Source organism: Bidens hawaiensis, unplaced genomic scaffold (genome assembly GCF_021521415.1).
Source record: "Bidens hawaiensis isolate Kalapana, Puna unplaced genomic scaffold, B.hawaiensis_p1.1 tig00011184_1, whole genome shotgun sequence".
Lineage (NCBI taxonomy): Eukaryota > Viridiplantae > Streptophyta > Magnoliopsida > Asterales > Asteraceae > Bidens > Bidens hawaiensis.
This window is the reverse complement of record NW_027491867.1, coordinates 59,052-72,908: the sequence shown is the minus strand read 5'-3', so window position 1 is coordinate 72,908 and position 13,857 is coordinate 59,052. Positions and strand designations below refer to the sequence as shown.

Genomic DNA, 13,857 nt, shown 5'->3' with positions numbered 1-13,857 from the left:
TAACATAAATAGAAGTAGAGAAATGATTGATATTGTCCTTTTTTAGTTGGAAAGAGTATATTAGTGTATTAACATATAAGAAAAGTAACAATCACCATCCAAGCATTAAGGTAAAATTTTCACCTCCAATTTTTAGCAGGTCACTTATTTGAACACGTGTAAAAGTACTGGCTTGCACCTTCCCGAGACAAAAGATGGAAATAATTTGTCAGCATGACGACTCATTAATTACTCATTATGTAAGACCCCAACCCGGAACAGGCTAACGTGTTACTATTACAGACATCAAATCAACGCCACAATCCAAAATACAACAAAAATTAATGCAACCTACGTCATATTATTAAACAAAATGAATTAACTTTTAGAAGCTTGAACTTCATTTTTTTATCTCTCATCACTAAATTCCCAGAATCCCGGATTACCTGAAAACAAAATAAGAAAAACAAAACAAGAAAACACGGCTGAGCCAAAAATTGCCCAGTAACGGAAAGAACAATAGTATAGGTAAGGACAGACGTAAGAGAATAAATATACGAACTTCAATTCAAACTCGAAACCAACCCTTTTTACCTAAACATATACTTAATAAAATTCAGAGGTATGATCTGACACTTGGCCAGAACATAATCAAACGCATACAGAAACATATCATAACATATACACACATCAGACCACGTGACTACACATATCAAAAACTCAAAGTCACGTGAAACGGAAGCACCCACGAGCCAAAACAGAACAGACTGGTACACAGCTAGCTAGTCCATGCACCAAAGAGACGGTGTGGGTGGCGTGCACACATTGTTCCATCTCAAACAGAAGTCAGGAGTCAGGAGTCAGGAGTCAGAGCTAAGATCGATCTATACGCCTCTAAGTGGCCAAGGTACTACATGAGTACTTTCAGAGACGCCGTGAACTTTGATTACGCACTGTCACGATAAGTGCCATGTCAGGAGTCAGGAGTCGGAGCTAAGATCGATCTATACGCCCCTAAGTGGCCCTAATACTTCAAAAGTACTAGTTAGAGACGCCGTGAACTTTAATTACGCACTGTCACGACAAGTGCCTTCCCGTTGACGCCCCAACGACAAGTCAGAAAATGCTCGGGTAACAGAGTACTAAAACTAAAAACATATAACTAAAATATACTATATAAAATAACTGAACTCAAAATATAACCGATGCGTAACGAAAATCCGTACTACAAAGTAACGGAATAGATTCAATACTATTAGTAAACGAGAACAAAAGCCGCACTACGAAGTAACGGAATATAATTAATACTATTAGAGAAAGAAACCAGAAACCGTACTACGAAGTAACAAGAAACAGAATCCGTATCACTACGAGAACGGTGAAAACAATATAAAGCTAAAAGAAGAAAAAACACGGAATCCGTACTTGATCCGATGAACAAGGACACACTAAGTATAAACAGTCCCGATCCTTAGCTCGTACGCGAACCTATAATATTATGGTAGTTTAATTTATAGTTGTGATGCTCACGTTCATTCTATCATTTTCGGTATTTGCAAATAAGTTCCATATATGTGTGTGTATAGATCACCATTAATAATTAAATAATAATTATTGTTGAATTGAACTTTCATATTCATCGTAACCTTTCAGAGTTATTTTCATATTTAGTTATCAAACCATATTATATTATACTCTTTAATATTATCTAATAAAATAATTTGTAAAAGGATAAAACTATTTTGAGACCCTTAAATCAGATTCTGTTTCTAAACGTTTAGTTTTATAAAATAGGAAGGTGAGGAAAGACCAGTAGGTCACCTTTATTGATCACAGATTTAAGTGTTTATCAATTTAACCCAACAATAACTTAACCCTTAATTAACAATCACTTCTTGACTTGAATCAACATAATGGTTTTCGGTTTTAAGGATCATAACAAAGATAGTTTTAATATCCGAATAAAATTGTTACTAACGGAACATGCAATGACGAGTACAAAATATATAATCTATTGCATGGTACAAAAACAAATATAAAACATACCAAATAAATAAACCGAACTCAAACTGAAAAGTCCGCGCTACAAAGTGACGGATGCCGAATATAAAATGGAATATAATTTATACTACGAGTAAACAAAAACAGAAACCGTACTCTAAAGTAACGAAATATAATTAATACTAAGAGGAAACAAAAACAGAAACCGTACTCTAAAGTAACGAAATATAATTAATACTAAGAGGAAACAAAAACAGAAACCGTACTCTAAAGTAACGAAATATAATTAATACTAAGAGGAAACAAAAACAGAAACCGTACTCTAAAGTAACGAAATATAATTAATACTAAGAGGAAACAAAAACAGAAACCGTACCTTAGTTCGCCAGACACAAGTAAGCATAGTCAATTAAACTCTAAGTTTTTCCAAAGAGTATGATAACCTCACAAGCCGAACAAAAATGTGAGGGAACACAAGTGTGTGACGGTGGCCGAATAGCGGAACAAGACGTCAAATAGAGAGCAATAGGGACGGTAAGCGGCGGTCGTAGTAGTACACTATTCGTGAAGGTGGTGGCGTTCGCGTCGGGATATGAAACTAATATGGCGAAATAGGAACAACTCGGATCGCCAAGTGGTTGGTTCATGACGGTTCGTCGGCAATGGAGTCGGCGTCGGCCACTTGTAACAGCAACAAAGAGTCACAGTGAGGGAGGTGGAGATAGGTGTGATGAGAGTAGATGATAGATGGGTGCGATGGAGTTTGTTGCAATTTATAACGGAGGTCGTTTGTGAAGTAACGAGGCTTTGGAGTTAATCCAAATTGTCCAGCACGTTTGAATTTGAAACAAGTTGATCTAGATGATGATTGGAATATCAAATAATAAACATATGCTCAATCATGAGTTTGAAATCATCTAGGTTTCAATTTTAAATTATTATTATTATTATTATTATTATTCCCATTATTATTATTATTATTATATCATATTTTGTAAAACTAAAATTTACGGGTATTACAACTCTTTCATCCTAAAAAAAACATTTCGTCCTCGAAATTTGATATATATAATTAATGAAAATAAATTTTAGATGTAACAAATACATAACAGAATTTAATTTTTCACTGTTTCGAACATCGAAAAATTAAACACCCAAACCACAAGAGTTTTGGTAGAATAGATGAAACTGGGATTTAGAGGTATTGGGAAGCGATGGCTTATTGGAGATAAATAACTGACAATGTAACAAATAAAATTGAATAACTAATGGCTAGAGAAGGATACCTAGTCGTGAGAATAATACTGAATTATTAAGTATATATCCTATGAATGTCTGAGTATTACACATTAGGACACTATAAATATGATATTTTGGCAATGAATTTAATCCATTTATGAGTGTAGGAGTCGACTTGTGTTGTGCTTTATGTCAAATGATCCAAGTCAACAACGTTAGCTGAATCGGGACGAATTAAATCGGTCAAATACATTGAGAATCCTCACAACGATTTTTAATCCTCATTAAGCCTGATCAAGATGGATAACACGTCAAATTGCGTTCCGATCAAAACACACTCTAGCGCACCCACAAAATCCTTTTGCTTAATTCCTTCAACAAACATATTTAAACATCTCATTATTCTTATACAATCATTTCCAAGCAATATATGGAATCTTAATTCAAGCTTCTAAACATTTTAGTTTTCAAACATTAATAGACCAACAAGGACATCTGAAACTTAATGAAAAATCATGTGTGGACCTTGAAATATAGTTTAATAAGTACTGAACTATATCTCAATTTAAAATTACTTGTTTATACACAATTGAATAGTGGACCGCAACACTGAGTATATTAGCATACATGACATGTTAATGGATTCGTCTACAAAAGGAGACCTTATGAATGTGACGTAAACACGATCAAATATTATATAAAGACGTGTTATATTGTTTTGAGTCTTTTGACCTTTAGTGTCTTGCTAGTTGTGTAATGAAAAACGCCAATTAGTCTTACTTCTTAGTTCTTACCACTACCTAACGTATAAATTTGAAATGATGTGACTACCAAATATGTGTCTGCTAAATCAAGCCGCAACGACACACACACACACAAATTCATACTTTGGGTTTCAATTCCGATGGCAACGCCGTCGTTTAACTTGCCTGTAACTGCTGCTCAGGTATGCTATTCGTTAACTGCTCTGTGGTCTATTACACTATAATAATTAATAACTAACTGTATACCGTTGTTTATTAATATTATTATTTATTAGGGTTTTAATGTTTAATAATTAATATAGGTTGGAACGTACTTCGTAGGACATTATTATCAGGTGCTTCAATCGCAACCTGACTTTGTTCACCAGTTTTACAGTGATGGAAGCACGGTGCTTCGTGTTGATGGTATTAACAGAGAGACTGCTACCTCAATGCTGGTAATTAGTTTACTGTGTCTGTAATTGAGCTCATTTTTAGCCTTATTTTGCTGATTTTGCAATTTGGGGGTGTGCGCGGTTAGGTTTTTGAATTTTTGAAAACCGTTTGGTTTCGGTTTTGTCGTTTGAGCTTGAAAATTTGGGCGTAAATCTTATTGTTAGTTAATAACTAATTGATGATTATACATTTGGGCTAAAATATTTGAGTTACATATTTATTAAATTCTTATAAATTACTTAAATGAAAAACAAAAATTGAAATTATATAAATGTGGTTTGGTTTCTTCGGTTTTCGTTACATGTAAAACCAAACCAAACCGTAACCGTAAGTATGTTTTTTACGAAAACATTAAACTAAGGGGGTGTTTGGGATTGCTTATTTTCACCAACTTATAACTTATAAACTTTTGAAAAAGTAATAAGGTGTTTGGGTTTGCTTATATTGTGAGAGGAAAAGTTTCATAAGTTACAATGTTGTAACTTATTAACTTAATGAAAAGTTATAAGGAGGTAAAATAAGGAATCCCAAACACACCCTAAATCGTTGGCCCAAAGTTATAAAATTGGGCTAATCATTCTGTTAATTAATACCTAATTGATTGTTATACATTTGAGCTAAATATATTTGTTACTGTAAAGAATAAGATGGTTGTAGTGAAGTAATGTTTATTACTTGAAGGTGTGAATAATACAAAGGGGGAACCACCTATATATACACAAGTAAAACCCTAACTACAACCCATAAAGGGCCCATGGGCTTTAGCAAACTACATGGGCTAAAACCCTAATTAAAACAACTAGCAATACATTTAACACTCCTCCTCAAGTTGGAGCATAGGTGTTAATCATGCCCAACTTGTTACAAATGAAATCTATCTGAGCTTTCCGGAGCGGTTTAGTTAGAATGTCTGCAAGCTGAAAGTTTGTCTTCACATGAACCGGTTGAATGGATGGAGGATCAGTTTGTGTGCCTACTACTCGATCTCTGATAAGGTGGCAGTCGACCTCAATATGTTTTGTCCTTTCATGAAATACTTGATTCTTGGCTATGTGAATGGCTGATTGATTATCACAGTATAACCTCATCAAGTCATTAGAAACAACCCCGAGTTCTATGAGAAGACGACGTGCCCATGTCATCTCTGATGTTACATCTTCCATGGCTCTATACTCCGATCGGCACTCGACCGGGAAACCGTGTGTTTCTTCTTACTCTTCCATGATACAAGATTTTCTCCAACAAACACACAATATCCGGTGGTAGATCGTCGAGAAATCGGACAACCTGCCCAATCTGCATCTGAGAACCCTGATATCCGACCATCTCCTTCTTCCGTGAAGGCACCCACACGACAATGACCCTGATCAGAGTATAATATACCCAAACCAGGTGAGGTCTTAAGATATCTTAAGACACGAAGGGCAGCATCCCAGTGACCGGTGTATGGTGCAGCCATAAATTGGCTCAGAACACTGACAGTAAAGGAGATATCCGGTCGTGTGACGGTTAAATAATTAAGTTTACCAACCAATCGTCTGTATCGCTCAGGATCTTTCATTGGATCTCCTTCCTTTGGGAGGAGTTTCTTTGTAGGAAGCATCGGGGTATCAACAGGTTTACTACCTAGTAAGCCACATTCGGTCAACATATCAAGGACATACTTTCGTTGGGAGAGAAGTATTCCTTGTGGAGAGCGAGATACTTCTATGCCAAGAAAATACCTCAATCGACCTAAGTCGCTGACCTGAAACTGAGACTGAAGAAACTGCTTGAGTTCGGTGATCCCGACCTCGTCATCACCTGTGATTATAATGTCATCCACATAAACAACTACGATAATCCTCTTTCCTTTCTGGTGTCTAAAGAAGACAGAGTGATCGTAGGCACTCCGAGGCATCCCAAACTGTCCCATAACACTAGAGAATCGACCAAACCATGCCCTGGGAGACTGTTTAAGACCATATAGAGAACGACGTAGTCTGCAAACTTTTGAGGCCTCCTCCTCAACAACGAACCCTGGTGGCTGCTCCATATATACCTCCTCCTCAAGAACACCATTAAGAAAGACGTTCTTGACATCAAGCTGGTGGAGCGGCCAATGATTAATGGCAGCACGAGCGATACAAATACGGACAGATGGCATCTTAGCAACTGGCGAGAAGGTCTCATCATAATCAATGCCATATGCCTGAGAATACCCTTTTGCGACCAACCGAGCCTTTAAGCGGTGTAAGGAGCCGTCCGGGTGTAGTTTAACTATAAACACCCAACGACAACCAACAATACGCTTCCCTTTAGGAAGTGTTTCAAGATCCCATGTATGATTGGACTTTAGAGCCCCAATTTCATCTTCCATAGCCTGTCGCCATCCTGGGTGAGCGAGAGCGCTCGTCACATTTTTGGGAATCGGTTAAGAATCAAGGGTAGTGGTGTACGCATGAGATTCAGAAGATAGGTGGGTGTAGGCAACATAGTCCTGAATCGGGTAACGAGTGCATTTCCAGGGTTCTTTGCGAAAAGAAATAGGTATATCGGGTAGTGGTGCACCAGGAGGATCATAAACGGGTGTATCAGGGGTAGTGTTTGGATCGGGTAAGGATGTATCAGTGAGAGGTGTAGATTGTTCGGATGCAGACGGAAGATCTGAGGAGATCTCGGGGTTGCGGTCTGGATGTGAATCAAGTGTCTCTGATATTTGACCCTTACCTCGCCTAGCATATGTGAAAAGTAGCGGCGGAGGTTCAGTCGGTGGGTCAGAATCAGCAGATATAGGATCTGTAGAGGGAATCGACACAAGAATGGTGGGGAGGAAGGGAGATGTGGGTATATCGAGGTCAGGAAACGGGTCAGAAACAGGAGTGGAACACTCGGGAAAGTAAAGATACTCATGAAAGGTGACATCAACACTAGTAAAGTATTGGTGAAGTGATGGGCTATAGCACCGATACCCTTTTTGAACCCGTGAGTAACCAAGGAAGACACAACGAATGGCTCGGGGATCAAGTTTGATGGTTTTTGGACGATGGTCATGAACATAGGCGGCGCAACCAAAAACTTTAGGTGCGAGAGGAAATGGATCATCGTTGGGAAATAGTACAGAAAACGGTGTTTTACCATGAAGAACGGGTGTGGGCATGCAGTTAATCAGATATGTGGCAGTGAGAACGGCATCTCCCCAAAAACGATGAGGAACACGTGACTGGATCATGATTGTGCGAGCAACATCCAATATGTGACGATTTTTGCGTTCGGACACACCATTTTGTTGAGATGTATACGCACACGATGACTCATGAATAATGCCGTTGGTTTTTAAGTATGAAGAAAAGTCGGTGGAAAAGTATTCTTTAGCATTATCAGATCGTAAAGTTTTAATGGTGGTGTTAAATTGGTTTTGAACATAAGCATTAAATTCTCGAAATATGGAAAATACCTCACTACGAGATTTCATCAAATAAACCCAAGTAGTGCGAGAATAGTCATCAATAAAGGTAATAAAATATTCAAAACCCAACGTAGATTTGATAGGGCAAGGACCCCATACGTCAGAATGCAACAGTTCAAAACAAGAACTAACTCGATTAGGCACCCTAGGGGGATAGGGACGCCTGGTATGTTTACCAAGTTGACACGACTCATAATGAAAATTAAAAGAGGAAAGTGGTAAATCTGGTCGCATTTGCCTTAGAACCGCTGTAGAGGGATGACCTAACCGACAATGAGCCTCCCTGACAGTGGAATCACATAAGTTTGCTACAGGATGCGAAAACGAGGATATACGATAGAGACCCCTTGATTCAAAACCAGTACCAATTACCCGGTTTGTTCCTAGTTTATAAAAAACGCAGTGAGTTGGGTAAAAGGTCACAGAACAGTTGTTTTGTTTGGTAATCTGACTCACTGAACAAAGACTGGTAGGAAATTTAGGAACAAATAGGATAGAAGACAGTTTTAGGTTTTCCGAGTTGCTGATGGATCCTATGCCTAGAACAGGACATGAAGATCCATCGGCAAGACGTACCGGTGCATGGGAAACATTTTGAAGACTAGAAAAAATACCCCGATTCCCAGTCATGTGATGTGTGGCTCCAGAATCGATTACCCACGATGAGTCGAGGCTAGAAAACTTACCCGGTTGTGCTGAGTTGGTTTGAGGAGGATTCAACTAGGAGGCAAGAAACCGTTGAATCAGATCATACTCCTCCTTAGTAAATGTATACGTGTGTTTTTCGTTTCTCATGGTAGATTCCGGCAGTGAACAGTAACTTCCGGCAGCGAACAATAACTTTTCCGGCAGTGAATAGTAACTCGTCGTGAACAGTAAATCCGGCGTTAACAGTGACAGTACTCCGACAGTGGCTGGCTGGACGGGTTTGAAACAAAACCGGAAACCGGTGCTGGGGTTTGTTTCAGATCTGGTGGCTTAGGTGCTTGAACAAACTCGAACACAATAACCGAAACAGACGGAAAAAAGGTTGTTATATCAGAAAACTAACAACACAGGAAGCTTCGGAAGTAAAAAACAACAGATCTGGAAAAAATCCTGTAACCGGAAACCCAGTCACGCGCCCACACGCGCCGGCGCGTGGCGGCGCGTGGCGGCGCGTCAGGCGGCGGCTGGCGGCGATTTTTTGACGGATGATGTTTCGGAGGTTGCTGGTTACGATGGTGGCGGCGGTGATGGTAGGAGGTGTCTCGAAAAAAGATTTCGTGACAAAACAGTAGGTATAACGAGGTTAAAGCTCGTTTCAGATCTCGTAGCGGGCTGGTCAGACTATGGTTCGGATCAGATGGCGGCTAGGGTTTGGATCGAGAGCCGTAGCTCTGATACCATGTAAAGAATAAGATGGTTGTAGTGAAGTAATGTTTATTACTTGAAGGTGTGAATAATACAAAGGGGGAACCACCTATATATACACAAGTAAAACCCTAACTATAACCCATAAAGGGCCCATGGGCTTTAGCAAACTACATGGGCTAAAACCCTAATTAAAACAACTAGCAATACATTTAACAGTTACATATTTATTAAATTCGTAAAAATTACTTAGAATAAAAAAATGAAAATATATAAATCTGGTTTTTTTGATTTTATTATGTGTAAACCAAAACCAAACTTTAAGTTCGATTTTTACAAAAACATAAAACCAGACCGTCAGTTTTTTTTCGGTTTTGGATCTGTTTTATGCATACCCGCTATTTTGCGTATATTTATACACTAACTAGTGGCAAACGTTACAATTGGCATTTAATGCAGCAAATCCATGCTCTTGTCATGTCTTTAAATTACACTGGAATAGAAATCAGGACGGTTAACGCTCTCGAATCATGGGATAGAGGTGTTCTCGTGTTGGTTTCGGGTTCGGTGCATGTAAAAGATTACAACAGCAAGAGGAATTTTGTGCAGACATTCTTCCTTGCACCTCAGGAGAAAGGTTTCTTTGTGTTGAATGATATCTTTCACTTCATTGATGACCAACCGATTCATCATCTTCCTGTTGCGTATATGAACCCTAACGATCTTGTATCCAACTTTAACGCCTCAACTGCTGTTCGAGAACAAGGTTTTGTGCTTTATTGCATTGCATCATTAATGCTTACTCGCATATACTTTATATTATATATAGCGTTTAAATTTATACAATTTATCACAGTTGTAGAAAATGGCGCTGTTAAAAATTACAGTTTCCAAGAGCAACAGTTGCAAGCCACTGGTGCTGAAAGTGTTCTTGAAAACGGTTATGTTGGGCAGGCAAATGGTTCTGGTTCGGTTCAGAACTCTGTGATTGCACTACAAGAAAATATGGCACCGGTTGAGGAAGTTGTAAGAGAGCCTCAAAAGCATACTTATGCTTCCATCGTATGTGATTTATGTTTGTATGCTGTACTTTACACATTTCAATATGTAATTGTCATTAAACTGATTTTTATTATCATATTGTTGTTTAAGTTGCAAGCTGCTAAAGGGCATTCTGCGCCATCAGCACCTACAGAACAGCCTGTCACTAAGAGTACAGTTTCTTTAGAGTTGAACCATAGGCCTGAGCCATCTGGACAGCAGACGTTTGCAGCTTCAGCTGAGGTGATGGATGACATATCAGCTGTCGATGATGAAGGTACCTTTTTAATAGTTTTTATTCACTCATCCAAACAGCAATCTTTAGCCCCTTTTGTTACAACTGATGCTGTGATTAGCTTCATTCAATAACACAAATAACTTTTTAAAAACACATCCTAAAACCTGTATCATTGCAATTAATACAATTAGCTTTTTTTTTGGGAATCTTTTTGTATGTTTGAAGTAGATTTAGAGTGCCTTCGGCTCCTTTTTATCACATATATACATCTGAAACTTATAAACCATTTTGCATTATTACATATTATTTATATGCATATTGGCTCTACCAGCTGAGGTGAAGTCTATTTATGTGAAAAATGTGCCATCAACTGCAAGTGTCTCTGATATTGAAGAGGAATTCAAGAGATTTGGTAAGATCAGGCCAGATGGTGTTGCCATCAGAACCCGAAAGGTTAGATTTTTTTTAACCATATTGAATGAATGAATGAACGGTGTAATACTTTTTTTAGCTAAAAAAGATTCTAATTTGAGTAATATACTAATATGCCGAAAGCAGGATCTTGATATGTGCTATGCATTTGTTGAGTTTGAAGACATCACCAGTGTTCATAATGCAATCGAGGTTTGACCAAGTATTATTTAAATCTTGTAATTAACTAATTAACTAATTATTCTTTTGGAATATCATTGGTTTGCATTCATTAAATTTCAAACATTAATCACGTAGGCGTCTACTGTTGAGATTGGCGGGCAGCAGGTGTACATTGAAGGAAGGCGAGCAAATAGAAGCAATGCATATCGAGGTGGAGGTATTGTGTGTGTGTGTGTGTATGTATATATATAATCAACCAATTTATAAAAAGCTTTTGTGTAATCATCAATAGATGATTGCGTATCTTATTAATCGGGTGAATAGTCATATACCCCTGAAAACTTGCATAATATCATAATTAACCAACTAAAGAAAGTAATATCATATTTATTCATTCAGAATACCTCAAATTTTATATCTACACGTTTCATTAAATACAATTTATAATATGACCGTTATACTCTTATCTTTTGACTTACTATCTAAACTCTGATATTCTGATGCAAATATTAAGAGAAGAGTGTATTGATATTATGATATATTTTTTAGTAAGTATGATATTGTACCCCTGAAAACTTGCGTAATATTATATTTACTCGACTAAAAAAGTTGATATCAAATTGTCCGTTCAGATCCCCTCAAATTTGATATTTTATCCATTTCACTAAATTCAATTATATAATATGCCCATTGTACCATTCTCATTCTTTTTACACTCTAACTTTGATATCATAATGCAAGTTCGAGGGAAGGGTATAAATGTCATGAATTTGAAAATGGGTATGAATGATGTTATGTTTTTTATCGGGCAAATTTGATGTTATACCAAGTTCTGAGGGGACATATGAAATTATCTGTAACTTACAAACGGGTCGATTTGAGATACTTTATCCAAAAAACATGACAAAAAAGTTTTTTTAAAAGACTGTCAAAAGTTGTTTCGGGTTAAAACTGATATAAGTTACTTTTTTGAACCACATGTAGGAGGAAGAGGAAGAGGAAGAGGAAGAGGGCGTTTTGGAGGCAGAAACTATAGCAACAGCAACCGAGGAAATGGGCATGATGACAATGGTTACTCCAGACCGAGGGGCAATGGTTACCATCGTCGTCCGCGTCTATTCCAACCCTCGCCAGGTTTCTAAAAATGGTCATGAGTGAACCCTTTCGGCTATTTTTTTAGTGGTACACATATAACATTATATAGTCTTGAAAGAAAGCGAAATGATGTAATGAGGCGGTTTTTAAAATCTTGTGCTGAGTCTATGCATCTCGATATATTTGCTTTCGGGTGCTATTCTCGGTTAAAGGGTTTTGACCTACAGAAATAGTATTTAAATCAGATACAATGATTTTACATTTACCAAGTTTGGTGTCTTTTACGGTCTTTTATTTTATAAATTCTGTGTTCTTTATTACACATATGTATTAGTCGGTTGTGATTTTAGCGGTGCCAATTTTGTTGGGTTCGGGTTAAATTGTTTAACTTGAACATGACACGGTTTTTTGTTTTTCGTAAAAAACATTGACCCTAACTCGCATGCACTTATAATCGTGTAAGTTGTCTAGTTACAACAACAAATCTAAACTCATTGCAATTGTCTGAATATACAAATTACCACACTGTGTATCTAAGGCCACTTTAGAATTAACGTATGGATACCAAAGAGCATGTTGCCTAGTGGTATCAAGGTGTAAGAAAACACATCTCACTTCGTAAGGTTAAGGTTCCAGTCAATTGGTAAGTGTAAATTTAGGAGCAAAACCTCTTTATTGTATTTGGATCATTTTATGAAACATTTCAATTGATAAGAATTTTGACTGAACCAACCGGTTTAAATTGTTTATTATTATTATTATTATTATTATTATTATTTTAATAAATGCATGTATTTGTGTGTATATGTGTTATTAATAAGGCTGAGGGGTGTGGGGCGCTAACCTGGGCGCGTGAGCCCCTCCGCTCGCGCCCCCAGGCGCTAACCCCACACCACCGGGGCACGAACCGGGGCGCGAACGGGGCGCGAGAGCGAGCCCCCAGGCAGGCGTGAGTGTGGTCGCGGGAGAAGAGAGAGAAAAAGATGGTGGGCCCGCCCAAAAGAGCCGTTGAGCTCCGATTTTTTTTAAAAAAAAAACATTAAAAACTCCTATATAATACCCCAAAATCAACCCATTTCAACCATATCAAACCCCAACTTCAATATCCAAACTCATATATAATACCCCAAACTCCTATATAATACCCAAAAATGTCTGGAAATTGGTACCCAAACCTAGATTCAGATTATATTGACGACGATTTATGGTCGTCACCAGACCAACCGATGTTTTATTCGGGGCCGCAAGAAACATCCGGCTTTCAACCATCCAACATACAACCGTCTCCTAACTTTGTTGTTCCAGAGACACAAGAATCACACGGTGATGCTACCGGAGCAAGAAGACGCGTCCACCGGAAAAAACAACCTGCAACGGACGGGCCGGGACCGGCTTCGACTCCGAGGACGAAACGGAAAACCACTCTGTGGTCATCGGATGAGAAGGAAGCCTTGTGTCGGGCTTGGATAGTCATTTCTGAGGATCGGCGTTGCGGTAATTGTTTTAACGTTTTTAAAAATTATTTTTAATAAAAAAGTTAAATAAAAAAGTTAACTGGAAATCTAATTTAATTACTCATTTTGCAGCCGACTACCAAAAAAGCAAGGTTTTTTGGACAAAGGTTAGGGAGACGTTCTATACGCTCGTTGGGAGTACAGAGCGAAACGCCG

At 38.0% G+C, this 13,857-nt stretch overlaps 1 protein-coding gene across 2 annotated transcripts; it reads left to right on the top strand.

Annotated features, from left to right (window-relative positions):
* Positions 1-4,062: 4,062 nt before the first annotated feature.
* LOC143537330 (nuclear transport factor 2-like) lies at positions 4,063-12,576 on the top strand. 2 transcript variants are annotated; one of them, XM_077031122.1, is made up of 9 exons: positions 4,063-4,165; positions 4,286-4,420; positions 9,679-9,985; positions 10,076-10,281; positions 10,372-10,537; positions 10,830-10,951; positions 11,057-11,122; positions 11,228-11,316; positions 12,096-12,570. In XM_077031122.1, exons 1-9 carry the CDS (start codon positions 4,124-4,126, stop codon positions 12,232-12,234), a joined length of 1,272 nt encoding a protein of 423 aa, XP_076887237.1. In that variant the 5' UTR covers positions 4,063-4,123; the 3' UTR covers positions 12,235-12,570. The 2 variants fall into 2 exon arrangements, with proteins under 2 accessions (XP_076887237.1, XP_076887236.1); XM_077031121.1 differs by having other exon boundaries at positions 9,679-10,281; positions 12,096-12,576.
* Positions 12,577-13,857: the final 1,281 nt, after the last annotated feature.

Excerpts from the sequence above, each read along its gene's own strand:
- LOC143537330 (XM_077031121.1), top strand. The coding sequence starts at position 4,124 with ATGGCAACGCCGTCGTTTAACTTGCCTGTAACTGCTGCTCAG. Across the intron at positions 4,421-9,678 it reads AGACTGCTACCTCAATGCTG|CAAATCCATGCTCTTGTCAT; the intron begins GTAATTAGTTTA and ends CATTTAATGCAG. Across the intron at positions 10,538-10,829 it reads ATCAGCTGTCGATGATGAAG|CTGAGGTGAAGTCTATTTAT; the intron begins GTACCTTTTTAA and ends TGGCTCTACCAG.